Here is a 22,699-nt window from a genome sequence, read left to right as displayed (position 1 = left end):
CCGGGGACATATGCAATCCTCCCACTGACTGACGTGAGCAGACATAGCCCAGTCCTGTCAGCAAATGCACACAGATATCAGACAAAATCACAGCCAGAAAGCATCAACTGTTGCGGCTCTTCCATAAACAAAATCACAACTAGATGCCTCAGTAAGCAAGAGGATTTCAGGTTGACTAAATGATGACTGAGTGTGTAGCCCTGCCTAAATAATCCTCTGAGATGAGCCAAAGCAAACTGACTGTGCTGTAGGCACAGCATGGTACACAGCCGTCATGTCCTCTTAGGTATTTTTGCAGAGGCAAAAAATGAGTGCTTGCAAAAATCCCTACTCTCACACAGAACATGAGGCCCATTTCTGCCCCACCACTACAAAATCAATTGAGTAAGGGAGGCAGGAGGCAGATTTTTATGCTACCAAGAAGCTTTACCCTCATGAGGGCTCACACGTTGGCTCTGGATTAGGGTGTTTATCTCACTGAGGGTGGTTTACAGGTTGGAGTTCCAAGTTATGAGCTTGTGCTCATATTGAATGCTTCCTTTACAGAATCATAGAATAGTTTGGGTTGGAAGGGACCTTAAAGATCATCTAGTTCCACCCCCCCCTGCGACAGGCAGGGACACATCCCACTAGATCAGGCTGCCCAAGGCACCACCCTCCTTTCCAGAAGGTTATCACACAAGGCAGGTAGGGGGGAGAAGATGCTGCTGGAGATGGTTCTCATAGGAACTGAAGAATGCAGGCTAGGATCTCAACTCAACCTCACTTCTCCAGGTAGATCTCTTCTCTTGCCAGGAAAAAACTCCATCTCAGCTCTTAAGGTCTGTGCTGACAAGGCAGGATGGAGAACAGCTTCCTCCAAGAAACATGAGAAAGCACAGTTACTACTACACAGGCTGGGTCTCCTGAGAGGTAAAGGATAAAACATTTTAAATGTAACAATCTACCAAATTCAGTCCGAGAATGGTCAATGCCAAGAGCAAGCCTTAAAGAAACAAGTGTTGCTATCTACAGCACTGGCTTGGAGTCCGCTTGGCCAAAGCTACTCACCCAGTAAGGCAGATAGGAACCACCACCTCTCGGGGGCCAACACCTACAAGTTCAGTGTTACATGCAGCCCTCCTGCTCACCGAAACAGAGCAGAAAATCCTCTACAGACATTTCAAAAGGGTTGGTTTTAACAGAAGACGGATCCAGACCCTTCACCTGCTCTACCAAACCCTGCCCTGAAACACCAACTACTTTACCCAAATTACATTACTGCAACTACTCCAAACACCACCACTGTGAATGGTCTAGGTTTGAAGAGGGTTCCAGGGCTTGTTCTGTAATTTAAGAGCAGGTATGGGGTCTAGGAAAGTTCAAAGCACTACCTATAAGCAAGTGGATCCTGCAGGAAAAACATGAGCTTTGCTCATTTCCAGATGTGCAGATCAAAATCCCTAAAGTCTATCCTAGGAAAGAAAAAAAAAGTGATAAGTTAACCAGCTTCTGCACTGCAGGCAACCCAAAGCTTTAAGATAATTTGTAATTCAGGGATAGGTGCCGCAAGCTAGAGATGGCACAGTTTGTTTTTCAGGTACGCTGTCTGGTTAAAGAATGAATTTCTGAACGGAAAAGCGAAGCAATGACCAATACACAGGAAATTCCAGCAAAGAAAGCAGAGTTACAGCATTTCCCTCGAACTTTAAAGTACAAAGCAAGTAACGTTTTACAGAGCTACAGATCAAACTGAGAAAAGTCGGGCCAAATACTGACAGGCAACTTAAGTGAAATTACCACGCAGGGATGGCCAAGAAGTCTTTTGGCTGCTGGAAAGACAAGCAGCAGCTTCTTCAGAGACTTCTGATTACAAGGATTAAGTACTTTGGACCGACAACGCACAGTGATCCATTAATCCCATCCTTGACTGAGAATCTGGAATCAAAATCCTGTAACCATTTCAACCCCCTGCTGCTCTACATCCCTTCGGCACCTGCCTCTGTAAATCCGTTCTTGGGATTTACAACAGAAGCATAGGACAGTGGACATACACACAGCAGTCATTTGTAGAAACACAGAATCACTAAGGTTGGAAAAGACCTCCAAGATCATCCAGTCCTGTAAACCCAACTGTAAACCCAACACAACCATGCCTACTAAACCATGTCCCCAAGTGCTATGTCTACATGTTTTTCAAACACTTCCAGGGATGGTGACTCCACCACTGCCCTGGGCAGCCTCTTCCAATGCTTCATCACTCTTTCAGTAAAGGATTTTTGTCCTAATATCCAATCTAAACCTTGCTGGTACAACTTCAGGCCATTTCCTCTCATTCTATTGCTTGTTACATGGGAGAAGAGACCAACGCTCACCTCACCACAAACCAAGGAGTTCAAGGAGTTGTAGAGAGCAATGAGGTCTTCCCTCAGCATCCTCCTTTCCTGATTGAAAACAGTTCCCTCGGCTGCTCCTCACAAGATTTGTGCTCCAGCCCCTTCCCCAGCTTCACTGCCCTCCTTTGGATGTGCTCCAGCCCCTCAATGTCCTTCTTGTAGTGAGGGCTCCAAAACTGGACACAAGATTTGACGTACAGCCTCACCAGCGCTGAGTACAGGAGCTCCCCTGGTCCTGCTGGCCACACCATTTTTGATACAAGCCAGGATGCTGTCGGCCTTCTCGGCTACCTAAGCACACTGCCGGCTCACGTTCGGCTGCTGTCAACCAGCACCCCCAGTTCCTTTTCTGCCGGGCAGCTCTCTAGCCACTCTTCCCCAAGCCTGTAGCACTGGAGGGGACTGTGACCCACTTACCCAATCCAACATCTGGCATTGTTTAATCTCATATAATTGGCCTTGACCCATCAATCCAGCCTGTCCAGATGCCTCTGTAGAGCCTTTCTACCCTCAAGGAGATCGACACATCCACCCAAAGAAGTCTTGGTGCCAAGAGATTGCTAGGAGAGCCCAGTGGACACCAGCAGCACAAGTACTTTATCTCCTTACCCTAAACCGTTTGCATTTAAGGATTTTGACACTAATGAAGCAGAGGCACAACATTGACCAGCCTTACCTTGAGTGGTTTAGGACCATGTGACTTGTGCCCATCGCTCATTGCTGAAGGTCTCTGATTCACCACCGTCAACAAGTGGCGCTGGTGGACTAAGGCTTCCTTGAACTCCTCTTCTGTTTTGGTTTCTAGGAGTTTCTGCCGAAAGGTTATGTCTGAAAACATCGTGGCAAAGGTCCTGCCCACTTCTGTGGCTGTTTTAGTACTTTTCTGAGCAGGAAAAGAACACAGAAACAAGCCTTGTAAAACTTCTTTTCACTTCTGAAAGGTAAAACCACTGATTCACCCCACTGGACACCATCAGAAGAGCAAGCTGCCTGGCTTGCTGACTGATCAGTCATACTCAACCCAGCTTCCCAGAGTTTGAGCCAAAGCTGAATCATGCTGAGCATGCACTTCATCCCCAGTCTCTCTCCAAGACTGTTAAGACTAAACAAATAAGAGCCTTTGCTATCCTACAGCATCTCAGCATTACTGCTGCTGGTGGGGAAAGACACTGTAAGTCAAGGTTCCTGCAGGTAGAGGTGTCCCGATGTTTTTTCTAGAAGATACATTATTGTGCACAACTGCTTTAGCCTCTTGTTTTCTGGGCATTAAAACTCAATTTGGATTGCCTCTCTGGAGCAATTTTGGCAGCACAAGTGGAGATTTAGAGTTCTTGGCTGAAGTAACTACTGGAAGAGAGGAAAGCATAGGAAAGAAGCAGCTGAGCGTGCACCGTCTGTCCCTTCTAACATTTAGTGAAGGTGGGAGACTTGCAAATGTGAAGAAGGAACAAGTGCCTGTTTGCAGGCTTTAATGTTTCTGTGAGCCACAGGTCTGATCTTGGAAAGTTCAGCTTCAACAGTATCCAAGCCCACGTTCCTACTACTCCAAGCACCTTGAAAACTGGGTACAAAGGGAACAGTAAAGGACATAAACCCACCAAATCCAAGCTCTACAAACCCTAACCTGGTCTATTGCTGGTGGAGGTCAGGACAGGTAAGATGCTCGCCAAGGCAAAGCTACGCAGAACCACAGCTCTTCAATAGCTCCTTTTGATGCCAAGTTTTAACCCACCTGCCTCAGCTACACTCACTCATCACGCAACAACTGTTAGAGACACCCAAACAACCATCCTCCTTTGGACAGCCTCCAAGCTCCTCGCATCACTGTCAAAAGTAGTAGCGAGCATATGTGATTGATCTGAGCTTGTTTTCATGATTCATAACAAAGCAGATAAACAGTTTTTTCATGAACACAACCACATAACTCAGAGTTATTTGATGCTGAGGCATGGACATGGGGGTGGCACCGCACCGGTCCCAAAGTCATCACTAACTCTATACTCGTTCCATCAATCACTCTGCCCAGCCTCCACTACTCTTTCTCCACTCCAGAGAATGTCTTTTCAGATATGTTCAATTTAAGTTTCCAGGGGAGGGTTTGGATTGAAATTAAGATAATCTGCTCTGGGAGTTGCTTTTACAGTCGGTGAAACCCTCTATATATTAAAGAAGGCCACTCTATTCCTCAGCACAACAGATGCTCATTTTCTGGGCTTCCCTCTTCCAAGCAAGGCTCGTTTAATCTGTTACTATCAGCAGGTTAATTATTTTAACTGCTGTACCAGAAATGCGTACTTAGAGCTGGCCAGATAAACTCATTTGAAATAAAAAGCACATTGGCAACTGCAGCTCTGCTTGGCCTCCACTCCCTTTCCTTAATTTGATGCTGTGCATTGGAATTGCAAGTTTTCAGGATACAAGCGGATGCAGAGCAGTCCACTGGCTGCTTTGCACGTAGCTGGTTGGAGATAAGCAAATGGCCATACAATGAAAGAGAGATCAATGCAATTGCGCGGGGGTTCAGTTGTTTGCCTGCTGCTTTTCATGAGGAACATCAATATGTTTTCAGCCTGTTGGGTTTGAGATCTATGCCAAAAGCATTGAACTGCTCAGTTAGGAAAGATCCGCCAGAAATCCTGGGAAATAAGGAAATACCAGTATTTCCATTTAAACAAGGGTGGTGGTGGAGGGGGGAAGGAGACAGACCAGACTAGACGGTTCAAAGGTCACACAGATAGCATTGAAGAGCAGGAAACTGAATCAGGATATGTCCTGTTCCAGACAAGGTCCCTAACCTCTCCAGCACCTCCCAGAAGCGCAGATCTAGTAGCCCCAAGGTGTAAACAGCCAGCTCAAGTGTGAAAAGGTCTTGAGCTTTGAACCGTTCAACCATTAGCTAGAACACACCACCTTGATCAAGCCAGTGCTTTCTAGGAAGACAGCATGGCGATTCCCAATTAACCTTGATGCCCCTCGTGATATTGCACTAAATGTGTACCACTACGTCACTTGTTGGCCTCATCTACACCAAAGAACACCTGAGCAAGCTTTAACCTTGCTGTTCAAAGTGCCAAAAGCTATGAAAACACATCCCAAAGGACCTCAACGCAGTCTGACCTTACAAGAACCTCAACACTGAAATAGTCTTGCGCATACTGCGATAAAGCTCACCAAACTACATCTTCCTTTTGGTTACATCAATCCATCTGCAACTGCTGCAGCCAGTGGAACTGTCAGTCCCATCAAGAGCTTGCTGGGAAGCAACTCAGATCTTTGCAGTGGGACATCAGCTGTAGACTGACAAGAGCCCTTCACAAGCATAGCTTTAACCGGGAATAGCATTCATGCCTCTACAAATAAATAGTAGCTAGACTGACAGAGCTGGATGGGAGGAATCTATCAAGTATTACGTGCATCATAACAGCAGCTCTAGGAAAAAGTGAATGGGACCGAAAGACACAGTTGATCCACAGCGTTCTCCTCCCAGTCAGGCTAGAGGCCATCCTCCAGTGGCAGATGAGGACACAGCTGACTGACCTCACAGACACCGCCTGTATAAACTAATCTGCTAAGATCTCAGACCTTTTCACATCCTCCCGTGTTTTACAAGTACGTTCTCATAAAGTCTAGATGGAGGTGAAGGAAAAGCAATCTTGTGAGAACCCTCTGAAGCACCAAAGGAAGCAAGAGCACAATACTCACCATTTTAGGAGGAGCCAGGACTAATATCACAAATCTCACTTCACAGGAGTTTTCACCCCAATTCTGAGGCCTCTCCAGGCGGCTGATGCAAACATGACGTCGCTGAAGGGACTTTATAGTGCAACTGTTAAGGAAGACAGCATTGTTATACTTGGCACTATGACACGTGGCACCTTCTTTCCTGGTATACCGGGTTTATAAACGGATTTAAACTTCGAGAAACAAAATGTTAGTTGTGAAAGGGTCACTTTTGAAGGCTTAAACAGTGATTTTATGTTACTATCAGCCCAATTCTACCAATTAATTATTTCGTAGAATTTGACATCATGTTTTTATGGGAAATAACTTTGAAGAATGAGGTGCATTCTCCCTCTTCCCCCATCTGCTTTTTAATGGCCAAGAAATCAAAAGACAGAGTGCAACATACCTAATGCTTAGAGCGCTACAGAAGCTCCTACAAAAAACCCTTTTAAAGAAAAAACCCAACACCTACGTTATCGGAAAGTAGTTGACCTTTCGTTTCATTTCACTTCACCTGATCTCCCAAACTGCTTTTGGAAACATTAAGGCGAGGTGCTAAAGCAGCATATTTCCACTTTTGCCTTGGGCAGGTCTCTGTTTAAATGGTTTTCACTATTTATTTGCTCTCAGTTGTTATTTTTTCACTTTCCTGTTAAAGAAACCAAGCAGACCTCCTTGCTCAAGACCTACAGAGGCTGAGGCAGGCAGGATTACTGCTTGGAAAGAAATTCTTTGCTCTAATCCAACCAGCCCCGCTGGGCATGCGATGGCTGTTTGACTCCATCAACAAAGACTAGCAACAAGTTGTTTGAAATAAACATCATCTTCGTAGGCCATGAAAGACCAGCTCTGGCACCACCCTGGTGGAGCTGCGATCCTCAGAGCAGGCATCATTTCTCCTGCTGAGAAATTCAAGTGGCTTTGTGCAACTGCAGAAGGAGCTTAACACTAGCCTGAACTATGGATCTCTTGCTCCCATTAAATCTACTTTTCTTCCTTGAGAGCCTCAAACCTACATCTGAGTCAAGTCAGAAGTGCACGATGCTAAAAATAAACCCTTTTTGTAGCATGAGACTCACCGGTGCATATTGTTACTGGCCATCTCTCAGAATACATAGCAGTCTAGACTAACTGCATCATGCAAACAAACTGGAACCACAAACATTGGTCTTGAGTCAGTTCTCTTTTGAGAGCTTAATACATATTCATGTCTTCAGTGAGAAGTTGCTATTTATAAAAGCCTTGTGTGTGCATGTTGGTTTTTCTACAAGCAGAATTTAGTGTCCACAGGAACTAAACCTCAGCTGATCTTTAGGAGCAGTGGGTAGAACTCACTTGGTATTGTTTAGTGGTTTGTTTGGGGCTTTTTTAATCTTAAGTATGGGATAATGGTTCTGAATGAGGAACCATTGCTTTTGATATTAAGTACAAGTTCGGTAAAACGTGAAGCCTTCAGCTGATTCTTGGCAGAATTAAGTGCAATTAAGTCAGTCACTGGAACAGGCTTCCCAGAGAAGGAGTCACAGCACCAAGCCTGTCAGAGTTCGAAGAGTGCCTGGATGATGCTCCTAGTCATGGTTTAGTTCTAGGTAGTCAGACTTGATAATCCTCACAGGTAATCTTCCACCTTGAGATATTCCATGATTCTGTTCTACTCTATAAAAAACACTGATTGGATACGCACTCAGGCTTTGCCTAATGACATTGTGTGTCTACAAGCGTTTTCCTACCCTAGAGTAATATTTTTTCCTGGTTCAAAGTCATTTTGATTGCTTGCACCCTTTTATTATTCTCATAAGCACCTATCACAGACCTTGAATAATCCCTCCTTTAACTTCTCTTCCACAACCGTAGCCCATTTCTTTCCTTCTAATCTGTTTCCCCATGTCCATGCCCCCTGAAGGTCATTTCAGTAATGGCTCCTGCAGATCTTTAGCTGGGGATGCATTGTATATTTTACAAAACTGTTAATAACTTGCTTATAAAAAAAAAAAAATCACACCACAGATTCTTCTTATTGAGTTTGACTTCCCGATCACAGATTGGAAGCAGCCTACTTGCACAAATCAAAGGCACATATCTGACAACAACACAAATCCGACACAGGCACATGTCTGACAACAGCCAAACAGCTTAATTAGACCAATACAGATCATGAAGAAGATGACAGCATTTCAGTTATTTCCCAACTCCCCTCTACCACAGCCCCTTGTACTTTTTCTACTCTGATCACTTGAGTCAGCCTTGAAGGAAGAAAAATCAAGGCAGGTCCTAAGGTTAGGAATAAAACTCTTCTAAAGTAACTGAAAACAGAATGCAAGTTATCTTCTCTGCTGGACCCTTGTTTCAGAGCTTCAACAACCCTTCTTCTTCCCTCCCAAACGAGGGAAACATTGGTTTCCACAAACCATTCAAAGCCCCCAGTAGCAATTCAGCCTCCTTATGTTACGGTTCAACAAATTAATGGTGAAGATATGTGAACTCTGGGCTTTAGACTCAAAGGAGGACCTTCAAGTGGTCCAGCACCTTCAATTCTCTCAACTTCTCCAACCCAAACTGGTTAGCAATGGTGAACAGTTAATGGACCATTAGCAAAACCAGCTCTTATTTTGTGCCCTTCTCCGTATTTTCATGCTTCAGCTGTTGAGTTCATCAATTAATATTTCAAAAAGGAAGGCTTTCTGGGCATCTTAAGCAATTTTTATTCCAGAGGTGGCCAGAAGCAAATATCAAATACTTGTTGAGCTCTATTAACTTTTTCCAGACATCATCCCTTCCCTACCATGTCTATCAGGCAGTATCTCACCATCCTACCTGTGAAACATTTCCTCTTTATGCCTAGTCTAAATCTGCCCTTCTCGATTTATAGCCATTGCCCCTTGTCCTATCACCCCAGGCCCTTGTAAAAAAAGTCCCTCCTCAGCTTTCCTGGAGCCCCTTCAGGTACCGGGAGGCTGCTCTAAGGTCTCCTCAGAGCCTTCTCTTCTCCAGGCTGAACAACCCCGAATCTCTCAAGCTTGTCCTCCATCGTCTCCATCCAGCCCTTGCATCATCTTCGCGGCCTCCTTTGCACCCATCCAAACAGTTCTATATCCTTCTTATATTGAGCATTCCAGAACTGGACATAATACTCCAGGTGGGATGCACGAGCCCTGTTCCTCTAGCTATAGTAAGTCATGTAGCAATGTAGCAAGTTCTTTGGAAAAATCTATTGTATAACACAATAATTAGGCAAACCACATGTTGTTCTGCAGTTAGCTTTCTCCCCGAAACGAGAAGGTTATGTTTAAACGTGTCTCCAAGGCCATGCTTTCCAGAAATGACAGTGCTGCCAAAACAGTGCCAGCTCACAGGGCTGCAACACCGCTTCAGCTCAAGTGCTTCTTGGGTACAGACATGAAAAGTTGTCTCTTTAAAGAGCTGCTACTCTTTGTCACTGGATCCCTTTCACATAGAAGCCACAAAGCCCACCTCTCTAGAAGTGTTCTGAATATTCTTAGCAGCTACTAGGACCAAGTCACTTCTGCCCATGCATCATTCAGCATCTCAAGCTTTTGTTCAAATTTTAGGCATTTAGGCACTCAAACCCTGTGCGTAGCACTTAGAGCTCCCACTTCTCTTAACTGCAGAATCCAGACACAAATATAATACAAACCAGAACTGCAGTCCCTACTAGACTCATGCAAATATTTGTAAAGGACAAAATGTTAATTGGTTCACATTAAGAAATACTGACTTATGCAAGACTGCAGGTAAAACTCAGCACAGTTTAGGCTAAGAGAGCCACTTTGGAAATAAAGAAATGTTTTTCAAGTGGCCCTTAACTAAGTTCCCACTAAGAATTCTGAAGGGTCCAAAAATCTAAGAATCATAGAATAGTTTGGGGCTGGAAGGTACCTTTGAGCCCCATCCAGTTCCAACCCCCTGCCATGGGCTGGGACACCTTCCACTGGACCAGGTTGCTGAAAGCCTCATCCAACCTGGCCTTGAACACCTCCAGGGATGGGGCAGCCACAGCTTCCCTGGGCCAGGTCCTCACCACCCCTTTATTTCTTCCTAAATAAAAATATATTCTTAAAAGAACCAGCAAGACATTTTCAGCTGACGTAAATCAAGCCTGGTTTGGCCAAAGCCTTCAAGTTTCTTTTCGGTCCGAGTTGAGCTAAATTTGATCCTCCTTTGGTTTGGCCAACAAGCTGAAAAATCTATTTTCACCCAGTATTAGTCAGACAAGGAAATGCTGGGCTATCATTTAACGAGATGCCAGGTTCTGTTCTCAGCAATTTTATCTTGATCCTCCAATAATTGAGCTCATAAAAAGGGCACTGAAATTCTAGCATGCGTCCCTGTTTTGCTGTCATGCTCTCTTTCCAGGCTGTGTATACAGCAGCATTGAGCGTGGCACTAGGCTGGTGAGAACTGGCAACGCTCCACAAAAAAATCACTGCTACACCAGCTCACACACGCCACAGGTCTGCCCCACGCCCACGATGTTATCAGAGTAATAACACATTTCTCAAACAAATCATAAAAAGGGTCAAACTATGGAGACCCAAGAGAAACAGAAACCCTCTTTAAACAGGGTAAGAAAGGAAGTTAATTCAGAAACAAATTATCCCCTGCAGTAAGAAAAAGTGCCCAGCAGAGGTAATCAGCTAGCCAGCCTTTTCCTGTCCCCATGCAAAACAATAATGACACTTCTTGTTCTCATCCACTGCAAATAAATCTTCCTCTGTGGAGCAGCTCCAGGCACAAGCTTTCAGAAACCAGAATTTGCAAGCGAGGAATGAAGTTGTGATCAGCAAGGCAGCTCACCCGCAGCTTGGCACAGGCTTATTTCAGCAACAAAGTCACTCCAAGCTGGATATAATTTCAGACTGGTAAATGCACTTTGCTGGGCTCCATCCTCTCTAGCAGCTAATCCCTCTAGGGAAAAGTATTCCTACAGCCCAATGCATAAGACGACACCTCCTCTACCCTGTACATATGCTGCAGGCACTGCAATGAGTCATTCTTTTCTCCAACAGATCTCCTTCAGGACCCAAATTTCTAATGAAGAGTTTGAGAACTTATTTCACGACAGCACCTGCGGGAGTTCCAGCTCTCCAGCACTACCTGGGACAGCCTAAAAAGAGTGGCTACAGGCACTTAAAAGAAAATAAATCTTTTTTTTGAACCCAAAGACCACTTGAGAGATGAGGTTGGGAATTTTGGAGAATTGGCTCTTGTTTACTAGACTCCAATTCTTCTAATCATTCCTTTAAAGGATAATCTTGGCTTTAAATAGTTCAACTGTTCAACTTAACTATAGCATCCCAATTTTGTTCTTTGAAAGAAAGGGCACTATTATGAGGAATACACAGTAATTGAAGCATCTCTATTTCAAATCTACTCAACAGCTAAACCAGCGACAATGTAGCTTTTCTACAGCCCCACAAACCCCTGGGTCTGGACAAATTCTTAAACATGAAATAGCCTTTGGTTTTCCTTTTGTTGAGAGATGCATCAGTAACATGTTTCACATAGCCATATGTTACACATTGAATCCAAGAAGCTACTACCCTTAAACTTGACTTTATTAGAACAGCAGTCTTGCTTGCTATCAAAAATAACCCCACAAGACCTGTTCTACCAAAACCCAGGTCACCTTTCAGAGTTAAGCTTCTCCACAGCAATGACCTACTATGGCAGAGGAAGCAATTTTATAGCAACATGGAACACACAAACCACTGAAAGGCTTCTTTCCTCTGCTTTGCCTGTTAAAACAACTTTAGCAAATCAGTTTAATGCACTGAAATCAAGTCCTTCACCAATCCATGTTCCTTATCAATGCAGCAAAGGAAATGGTTCTTCAGCTACTCAATCCAGACTACAAGGAAGCTTGCTTTCATGTTTTTCTAAGAATTCAGCTTTGGAAGAACACAATTATATCTGTCTCCTGGCAAGAAGAATATAGCCTGGAAGTTGTGATGTTTGGGGAATTCCATTTGGCTCAGGAAGCATTTGTTCAATAACCCGCATTGAGGATGTTGACCTCCTAGGAGAAACAACGAGAGAGAGATCCACCAGCAGCCAGTTAATAGTTACTTTAACACCCTTAGCAACAGGTATCCTTCAAGGGAAAACAACATCAAAAAACAGGCATTTGCATTTTTACTTGTCAGACACTGAAAGAAACAACTGGGTGCGACAGGATTGCGATGAGAGCCACTTATCCATATAGCCTCCAATGTATAAAGGGGAGGCTTCCTTGGGCTCTGAGCCACAAAGGTGTACAACTCCAAAATCAATAGTTTAGACCGAGGCAGCTTCTTCACCTTTCCTGACCCAGATATACAAAGCATCCAGTTTACGCCCTCCAGGTTCCATCACTGTGAACCTGGGGAACCCTGAGCATCCACTCGGCAGTACATTAAACTGCTGCAATCATTGCATGCTGAAAGGATACAGAGGCATCTTTCTAAGCTCTTACAAAAAAAAGCAGAGCTTCCTCAGGCTAAATAACTGATTAAACTTGAGGATAACAGTTCAACATTCCCAGCACTCCCTGTTCTGGGACAGGTCTGGTTACCCCTCATCCCAAGTTCTCTAACGAAACAATCAACCAGCAGCTTCATGGTGAAGTGGCAGGAGATCTCCATGCCAGTTTGTGCGTTTCTGTTCTGGCAAACGCTATGAACAGGAGAAAGAAAGAGTTTTGGTCCATGGTTTCTAAGGTATGAGATCATGTCCTTGACTGATGGAAGGTAATCTGCAACTCTGAACATTTACTTTCTAGTTAGAAAACCATCACGTACACAAACAACCAGCAGCCTTCATTCTTCTAGAGCTGAAGGTTGCTGCCTAGTGGGGCATGCAGTACTGCACCGCTCTCAGCTACACAGAATATTAATGAAAGAGTCGAGGTCTCTCTAAGCTTAAGTACCCTGCTACAGCTTCAGCAAGATGAAGTTTTGGTGATTCCTCATAAAGAAAGTCCTAAAAATCTATTGCGAATCAGAAGCCAGTTGTTTTCCTGGACTACAGGGAAACATTCAGCCTTTGAGATCTTCAATTCCCTATGTTTGTTCTGTCATGGCTATAGCCCAGATCCACATGGTACATCTTGACCTTGCTGGTCATTCAATAACGGTCAGGAAAGCAACAGTTCCACAGAAGTCGAATGGCTACTTCACCCTAGGTTGTGCCCACCTCTCTTCCCACTGAGAATAAGTCAGATAAAGAGCATCTCTCTCTCAGGCACAAAAGAGAGAGAACTACATTTTTGTTTTGAATAGGAACACTCTTTCGCAAGGAATCATAGAATAGTTAAGGCTGGAAAAGACCTCTAGGATCATCCAGCTCAATTGTCAGCCCAGCATTACCGTGCCTACCAAACCATTTCCTGAAGTGCCATGGTTACGCATCCCAGGGATGGGGACTCCACCACTTCTCTGGGCAGCCTCTTCCAATGCTGCCAAATTTTTTTCCCCAATACCCAATCTGAACATCCTGTGGTGCAATCTAAGGCTACTTCTCCTCTTCCCATTGCTTGTTACTTGCTAAGAGACACCAATACCCACCTCACTACAACATCCTTTCAGGGAGCTGTAGAGGAAAGTAAGGTCTCCCCTTAGGCTCCTCTTCTCCAAATTAAACAATTCCAGTTCCCTCATCAGCTGCTCCTCATAACCCCTGTGCTCCCGACCCTTCACCATCTTTGTTGCCCTCCTCTGGACATGCTCCAGTATCTCAATGTCCTTCTTGTCCTGAGGGGCCCAAAACTGAAGACAGGATTTGAAATGCGACCTCACCAATGCCGAATACAGGGGGACAATCTCTTCCCTAACTCCTCCTGGCCACACCATGGCTAATCCAAGCCAGGATGCTGTTGGCCTTCTTGGCCATCTGGGCCACTACTGGCTCATGTTCAGCCGCTGCCAACCAATACTCCCAGACTCTTTTCCGCCGGTCAGCTTTCCAGCCACACTTCCCCAAGCCTATAGCATTGCACAGGGCTGCTTTGCTCCAAGTGCAGGACCTGGCACTTGGCCTTGTTATACCTCATACAACTGACCTTAACCCATCTATTCAGCTTATCCAGCCTGTCCACAAGATCTGTAGATCCCTCCCACCATCAAACAGTTCGACCTTCCCTCCCAATTCAGTGTCATCTGTACAAGACTGAAAATTTTACACAAGATTTTTTTTTTTCTTTCTGACTCTAATCTAATTTCATCTTTAATATTTTCCATCTAAATCAATGCAGAAGCAGCACTACAATACTTCATCTCCAAACTGCTCTTCCACAGTAATATAATCCTATCATAACACTCAAGCCAATCTCACCCACTAGAAATAAAAAGTTAGTTAAGGTGCACAGAAAAGAGCAGCGCTAATTTAAAATTTAGCAAAGAGCATAGACTGAACGCAAGGATAAAGAACAGCAGGTATCTTAAAGGTTCTTCCCACTCATAAGGAAAATTTTTTAATCAACAAATTCCTTTTACTTCAGAGTTTTGGAAGTTGTTTTTCCATCTGACTTCAAGAAAAATGTGAGATCTAAAAATATGGTTCACAATCTGTTGCACAATAGCTACAGCAGAAATACAGCGCAATAATTACATAATTATAGTTAATAACTCATCACTGCTTTCCCACCACTTTCTTCTCCCTCTTCAGAGTAACAAAAGGAAGCAACAAGAAAAGTTTTGCACAAGACCCCTTCAGGCTGTAAGCTTGTTTTTCAACGCATGTCTTGTCATGGAAGCTAGCATTACTCAGATGGATGCACTTAAAGCTTTGGCACACTTCCTACAGAAAGGCTGAACCTACCCTTTTCAGCTTCATGTATATAATCACAACATCTGTAGCAAGACCTCTAGAAATGCTCTGTTAACAAGTCAACACACTCCAAAGCCCTCCACAAAGCCATGTCACGTGCCCCTGTAGAAACTCATACCCTGAATCCTTCCTAGATTCAGACGTACACATCCTTGTTGCTGCTATCCTACCCGTAGCATCCCAAAGGTGAGAAAATGGCTTAAAAGCCTCTTGCTTGATCAGTATGGCGACACCTTCTTACTATATAAGCTCATGTTCTTCTTTGTGTTCTCTGCACATGTCATAAGAGTAGAGGTGACAGCATCACATGCAGCACAGACATTATTCATAGAACCAGAGAATAGTTAGGGTTGGAAGGGACCTTTAAGATCATCCAAGTTCCAACCCCCCTGCCACGGACAGAGACATCCCACTGGATCAGGCTGCCCAAGGCCCATCCAACCTGGCCTTGAACACCTCCAGGGATGGGGCAGCCACAGCTTCCCCAGGCAACCTGGGCCAGTGCCTCACCACTCTCATGGTGAAGAAATTCCTCCTCATGCCTAAATCTGCCCCTCTCCAGTTTATACCCATTGCCCCTCATGTTCCATCACTACAAGCCTTTGTGAACAGTCCCTCCCCAGCTTTCTTGTAGCCCCTTCAGGTACTGGAAGGTCACTATAAGAACTCCTTGGAGCCTTCACTTCTCCAGGCTAAACAATCCCAGTTCTCCCAATTTGTCCTCGTATGGGAAGCTCACTTCTCAGAACAGAGCCCTGATACACAATAGTTACCTTTTTACATAGGCAACACATTTTTTTCTTTCATAAGAGACTAGAAAGAAGGGTGCTGGGTTTTTCATCGTTTCTTAGTGGTTTTTTTATTTGTTTCTAAATATCATCCATTTCCAAGGCAGATACTCTGTATTTTTTTCCAGCCATAAGCAGAGGCTAGGAGAACTGCTAGTAGAAGGAAAGCTTCTGTGACAGCTGTCCTAGGAAACTGGCTGTGAAGGCTAATATATGCACAAGTGCTCCCTGAGGCTTCATGCACCTATCCAACATATCCTAGTAATTTTTCTGGGAATGAACAAATCTCTTAAGAACTTAACTTAGAGACTGCGTATGCTCGAAGCAACAGACAGAATTCTGATGGCATTGCTTTGGTTGGCTCAGTGACTCGGGTCCTTGTCTTCCCCTTGTGAAGGGGCAGTTTGGCTCACGCAACATTCTGGACTTGGAGACAATGATTTCAAAACCCAATTTTGGTCAAGTGGAAGCTGGGGTGAGGACACCACGTCTCATAAATCCCAGGTGACAGAGTCCTTACTGTCTTAAGGGTCTGCTCCAATGAGTGTTGACACTTAATAAGGGTTTGAATTAATTGTCAGACAGCAATCAGTGTCTGAGTAGTGTTGGAATTTGACTTTAATTTTCAATTACAACGCTTAGATGTTTTCATCAAAGGACCTAAGAAATCTGTTGGTACGAATCCCCAGAATTTGGCAGACAAAGCAGTCCATGAAACAGTTTGCTTGTCCCTTCAGAAGTTTCTCTCATTAACATTTCTCAATAATTAGCATTTGCTGGTTCAGATTTTTTCAGCACTCTTAGCTTGTTAACACTGGATTTTAACAGCATCCAGTAGCTTAATGCCCTGTAGAGACCACGGTCATCTCTGTTCAGGCTGCTGCTTGACCATTTCCAAAGAGAAGCAGCCCAGCGCTGAGACAAAGATCCCAGAGGCCAGAATGGATGGAAAGAGCATCACTGTCTTGACTTACAAGGACACATTCTGAACTACTGCTCTTCCCAGCAGCAGAATTTACAAGTTTTGAGCATAACCTACGTACTTACTTACATGATACAGAGCCAGGACTGCTGATACTGCACCCCTGTGACTGTCGCTGTGACCCCTTGAATTGTATCTGATAAGAGGTGAACTGGGAAAAGAAGAGAGGGAAACATTACAGGCTGTCCACATTTGGTTTGCAACTGCAAATAACATCCCCTTTCAAATGGAAGCTAGTACTAATACCAAGCATACTTATTTATCTACACAGTGGATTGATGCAAGGAGAGAGCGGTGACAAGAGAAAAGATGGAAATGTTTCTCCTTATGCTTCTGAGTTATGTCAAACTATTCACAGCATGAAGAGGCAGCTGTTTTCTCCTCCCAACATCAACCTACTGCAGTATTAGATTATTAGATTAGCGTTATTCAACACGCATACAAGGCAGGACTGGAAGAGGTGTCATCTTCTGACTCCTCTTCCCTTTCTCCCCCTTGTCCTAACTACTGCTCTCAGATTATTTTATGGCATTACTTAGTTTTTATTTATTGGCAGAAAGCCTAAATTAAAGAGATTATAAATGCAAAGCTCTAAGACAGGTAGCAAGAAGTAACCAAAGCATGAACATGCTTACTACATGCTCAGGACTTGACATATCTGTTAAACAAATTCACTGAGGCTGTGACAGTTACATTTGAGGTGCGGTGTACATGTTTGTTTATTCATTCCTGTTGACTCTGAAACATCATGGGTGCCTACAGAGAAACAACGCTTAGTTAAGCTTCTTTACATCTTGGGCTAAAAGGCAGCACTATAGACTACACAATGACATACGCCGATAGCTTAAGGTGACATGTGAGCCAATGGAGTTGGCCATGGCTGCCCTAGTTGAGTTTCTGAAGGAAAACAAAGCACCTCTCACCCCTTCCAGTGGTGAAGGCTCAGCCCTCCCCAACCAATTACTCGTCCAAAGCAATTAAACTTCTCCAGCATGTTTGAATTCACAAGGCAAAGGAGCCATTTCTGAAGAGACACCAGCAAGCGTCTCTTTGCTGAAGAGCACCAAACACTTGTCTGAGGACAAGCACATCTACTGGGTCCAAACAGACAAGACACTCCATACTGTAGAAGTCTCACCCCAAAGAGCACTGCTATGGGTCATCTTCATGAAATGGGGGCAAGACTCCACCAAAACATAAAAACTTAAAAATCATGAGACCCTTCAGCATGGGTGACATAGAAACTTAAGTCCCCAGTGTCACATGCAACATGTATGTCTGGAGACCATGCAGTAGTGAATGTTCAACACCACCAAACACCACCAATGCAAAAGATGAAAACTTAACAGTAACCCAGAGGCAAAAGCAAAAAAAAAAAAAAAAAAAAAAAATCAAGAGTTCATTACCATTCCCTTCTCGGGGGGTCCCTGAATCTGTGAATAAAGTGCTCATGATTTTTTCAAAGTTGCAGCTTGGCTCCATGTTCTCAGGATCCTCAGCAAAGTGTTTCAGCATCTCTCGAAGAACATCGTCCAAGGAGGTGGCCGTTTCATCAAGGATGATGCTGGCTCTGGCCAAGAACCCATCCAGGTCTCTGTGGGCTCTGACTTCCTCCTCAAAATTCTTTAATTTCAGGTACTGCGTTAAGAAGAGGTCAGAGGATTAGACAACTCTGCACAATACCTAACAGAAAAGGACTAAGACCTGTGTAGTTCACAAGCAGACAGTTTTGTTGAGGTTATGATGACTGACTCAAAGTGATTCTGGAACTTTAGCCATTCAGATGACATTATAGAACAAAACAAGTTATTTCACATTATTAATGCATTGAAGGCTTCCATTTTCAAGGCTTATCTTAAGAAAGTCAACATAGGCAAATGACTAAGCACCATTTACACCCTGACATAGAAAGCAGAATTGAAAAAAAATAGTTCGTTGCCTAGGACAAAGCCAAAATACTATACTTAAGGTTGCATTTAAAATCCTCTTTGTTTAAACAGTTCTAGAAATTTACAGAAGTGTGGGAAAAGTTATCTGGAAGAAATGGACCCAGAGCTCAGCAGCATAAAAGGTTACCAGTATGCATTTCTGCAACCTAACTCTCAGTTCTTCTCAGAGAAGTAACTCGGAACCATCTCTTCTCTTCCTGTGCTTCCAGTTAGGGAATCCGAAGTGAGAGACGAGGAATGCCATCCAGCCCATCACCTTTCTGATTACTTCCTGAATTTACGTAGTTCCTACTGCGAAGGAAGTCTCCTTCCTTTGTGCATAACATTTAGCTCAGGAGAGGCTCTCTATAAGGGAGTGCAGAGATAGGACAGTGGGGATGGTTTTGAGCTGAAAGAGGGAAGATTGAGATAAGACTAAGATAAGATTAGGAAGAAATGTTTCCCTGCGAGGGTGGTAAGGCCCTGGCACAGGTTGCCCAGAGAAGTCATGGATGACCTATCCTTGGAGGTGTTCAAAGTCAGTTGGATGGGGCTTTGAGCAACTTGATCCAGTGGGACGTGTCCATGGCCATGACAGGCGGGCTGGAATTGGATGGGCTTTAAGGTCCCTTTCAACCCAAACCATTCTATGAATCAATTAAAACCGAGGGTGACACTGTCTTAACTCTCTGCTGGTTCCCTCTGCTGTCCCAGACTTGTTGGGCTTAAGATGGAAGAAATAACCATGCTGTCCCTACAGAATCTCAACTCCTTTCTGCATTTGGCAGCTGTGAAGTTCATTAACCGAGTGATCAAACTACAAAAGCATTGTTCCCAATTCAGACCCTGAAAATCCACACACAGTTAAGCACAGTACTGGTCAAGGACTGACAGCCCTGTCCTCTCCAGCAGCTTGAGATTGAGGAGATTGAGTGAGGAAGTGGGAACTGCTCTTTTTTTTTTTGTATGGATCTTCATTCAAACAGGAAACCAGCCAGGCTTGAATTCATGATGTTGAGGAACAGATTGTCAAGATACATTTAAACCCTTCAGCTCAGTAGGAATCAAGCTCTGAATGGCTTAACGAGACTGACACCCAAGTTGCTTCCACGATGAGGACCTTGGCACATTCCCCCCAAGTTACTGGACCATCCCAGAGTGTGAGTCATGGATACTCTCTGCTTACACATACCCCCTCTACCATTTCCATTTATAGCCTAGACCCAAGGAAAAAAATGCTAATATCTCACTAATTACTGTAATTATCACAGCAACTATCAAGTTGTCAGTACACATCCATTGCAATTAGCACTGTTTTACTTTGCATCAATCACTTCTTACACAACATCCTGGAGAGGGAGGTTTCTCTGAAGGATTTCAGCTCCCACCCCCAAGGCTTTGTTGCCATCTGCTCTTAGAAGAGGAGACAGTGACACAGCCACATTATAACTCCACCAAAAAGAGGCCATAGAACTGCAAGTGGCCAAATGAATCTCAGATTATCACTGTGTGAGAGCAGTCTAAAACACCTATCACCATCTGCTAGACTGGTGTTCATGGGGTCAACATATGACCAGCAACCGCATTCCAAAAGTAACCCATTCCATCGTGTCCGGCATGCAGAGTCCAACCTAGGATGTAGGTCCTACATCCTAGGTTCAAACAGCAAAGAGGTCAAATGACTTAGGTTTTAACAAGGTGGATGGTAGAGGCACCCATGAGAAAAGTTAAGAGCATAAGGAGTGTCAAAGAACTTTCAAAAAACAAGAGTGCCTTTGTGCCACCAACTTCTCTCCTGCATGAGAGAAACCACCAGAAGAACAGTGAAATGAGAGGTTGATAAAACGCTCAAGAAGGACAGCAGAAATGAATCAAAGGCATTCAAGAAGAGGGCTATTATCTGCCGACATCATCTCAATCAACACGGATCCTTCAGTGAGCTGTGCATGACAGCATTGTTTGCTTGTTGTGACAGGACAGCACCGTCAGCAGCTCACTGCAAGTCATGAGAATTCAGCTCCAGCATTGCCGCAGGCTTCAGGTTAATGCCTTGGGTAAATAATTTTCCGTGCCTCAGTTCTGTTTTATGCCCCTACTCCTGGTCTTTTATAAGAAACAGGAGCAATTCCCATCCTTATTATCACTCCAAGAACATTGGGGAAGATGTGTACGTTAAGCACGGCGCGGGAATCAGTCACCGTGAAAGGGTATAAATACATTACTCCAAGACAAACCAAAATCAAATTGTGGAAGCACTGGTACAGCAACACCTCGGAGATAGCTCAAACAGAACCATTCCAGTCAAGACAGTTGGTAGTTCTAGGAGAGATTAATGATTGTTCCCTTCACTAATATTTTTAGCTAAATCGTCAAGTCACACGAAGACGCTTGATGCTGGGAACTCAATGCTGGAAACCTCTTCACCAGAAGCCCAAGACAGTTACCCAACAGCCATTTTAAGAGCATTATGCATCCTTCATTGCAAGGCTTCACGTCTCATTGTGTTCTTGAAGAGAGGTGGAACATACTGAAACAGCCTCTCCTAACTTCAGGCAGGTCTCTTGGCCAAAGTCACACACCATCTGTACAAAAGAAAGCTCTCAACACTCATCAAGACAGCCCAAAACGCAAATTCTCTGCTTGTGTCTGCTCTGGAAACCACCTCCACTTACAGACACTGCAAGAACCTTATGAGGAAGGCTGTCTATAAAGCATGTCCTGAGCAGAGCTCTACCTGCGCTGTTGTCATGGCCACTTGAGCCAATTCCCTCAGAAACACACTGTGATGGTGATGAAATAGTTAAAACCATGCCAACAAGCTTATCTTTATTTACACCTATCAAGTGCCATGCTAGACAGGAAATTCCCTGAGACACTGACTGTCCTTCCAGCCTTCCTGAAGGGGCAGAAGAACCACAGGCTGCCACCAGACGCGGGGACAACCTAACAAGGAAACACCTTCAAAGTCTCTGACCTGACCAAGCTTCTGTTAGCGATTCTCCCTTCCCAGACACTGAAGCCATCTCTGTGACTCTGGTCTCGGTTTCCTTTGCACTTGAAGCATAAAACTTCCACTCATCCTCCCCGGAGGCAAAATCTAGCAATAGTATCTTTTCTCAAGCCCTGCTAAAGCATCTCTAGCTCCCTTGTTCAAGCACAAACTACAAACCAAAAAAGCAGGAATCCTACAGCTCTGAAAAGGAAAAATAAAACAGAAGAGACACAGAAGCGTTAGCAGTTTCCAACTATTTTTCAGAGGCAGATCCTGCATTTGGGCTTAGAAATCACACTTTAAGTGATTGAGTTCTTAAGTTACTTTCAGTTAACTGTGTATGACCGAGAATCTTGGCAGTAGTATTAGACACGACAAAACACTGACACAGAAATTTCCATTCCCAAGCACTGAATGGCTTATTTTAAATTCTATGACTTAATATCAAACAATGTTTTTGGCGTTTTTTGTTGGTAGTGGATTTATTTTGGGGTCTTCTGGTTTGTGCTTTGTTTGTTGTTTTTGTTTTCTTGAGTTCTGTTTCTTTTTTTTTTTAACCTGGTGGGAAGGTTTCCTCTACTAAAGCTGTTACACATTTTCTTCCCGCTTCTAACTCAGCCTGTTGGAACTACCCCATCCCTGGTGTTCAAGGCCAGGTTGGATGGGGCTTTGAGCAACCTGATCCAATGGGAGGTGTCCCTGTCTATGGTAGGAGGGTTAGAACTGGATGATCTTTTAAGTTCCCTTCCAGCCCAAACCACCCTGCAAGCCTATAATTCTACAATATGCCTTCCCAGGACATGAGCGGTCTTAAGAGACCTAAAGGAAGGCAGAGTTAAAGAGCTCTCTGGGATTCCCAGAAAAGCCCACAAGGCTTCAGTACACAGATTTAAGAATCCAAGCTACAACCTTCAACGAAGCGTGTCATACACAATTTACCAGGACCAGCGATGCTACAATTTGTCTCCTGCAGAGATCCAGCCCTTCCAACCACAGATGAAGCAAAAGTCAAGAGAACTTAAAGCAACATGAGCCATGCCTCAGCCTCAAAGACCAAGACTTGATGTGCTATTAAATATCAACCCACC

At 44.1% G+C, this 22,699-nt stretch overlaps 1 protein-coding gene across 4 annotated transcripts in view; it reads right to left on the bottom strand.

The window, feature by feature from the left end:
• The window catches only part of SLC4A11 (solute carrier family 4 member 11), a 112,509-nt gene that overhangs the window by 46,211 nt on the left and 43,599 nt on the right, over window positions 1-22,699 (bottom strand). For 3 of the 4 annotated variants that reach the window (XM_054065560.1, XM_054065558.1, XM_054065561.1), the window contains exons 5-9: window positions 18,098-18,329; window positions 17,385-17,447; window positions 16,761-16,842; window positions 6,078-6,201; window positions 3,052-3,258 (exon numbers count right to left, since the gene is read on the bottom strand). In XM_054065560.1, coding sequence (XP_053921535.1) covers window positions 3,052-3,258; window positions 6,078-6,201; window positions 16,761-16,842; window positions 17,385-17,447; window positions 18,098-18,329 — 708 coding nt within the window. The remainder of the gene's footprint in view (window positions 1-3,051; window positions 3,259-6,077; window positions 6,202-16,760; window positions 16,843-17,384; window positions 17,448-18,097; window positions 18,330-22,699) is intronic. The other variant, XM_054065559.1, reaches the window with a different exon arrangement.

The sequence above is a fragment of the Cuculus canorus genome, chromosome 4 (assembly GCF_017976375.1).
Source record: "Cuculus canorus isolate bCucCan1 chromosome 4, bCucCan1.pri, whole genome shotgun sequence".
Lineage (NCBI taxonomy): Eukaryota > Metazoa > Chordata > Aves > Cuculiformes > Cuculidae > Cuculus > Cuculus canorus.
The sequence above is the reverse complement of the archived record's forward strand: the minus strand, read 5'-3'. Positions and strand labels throughout refer to the sequence as shown.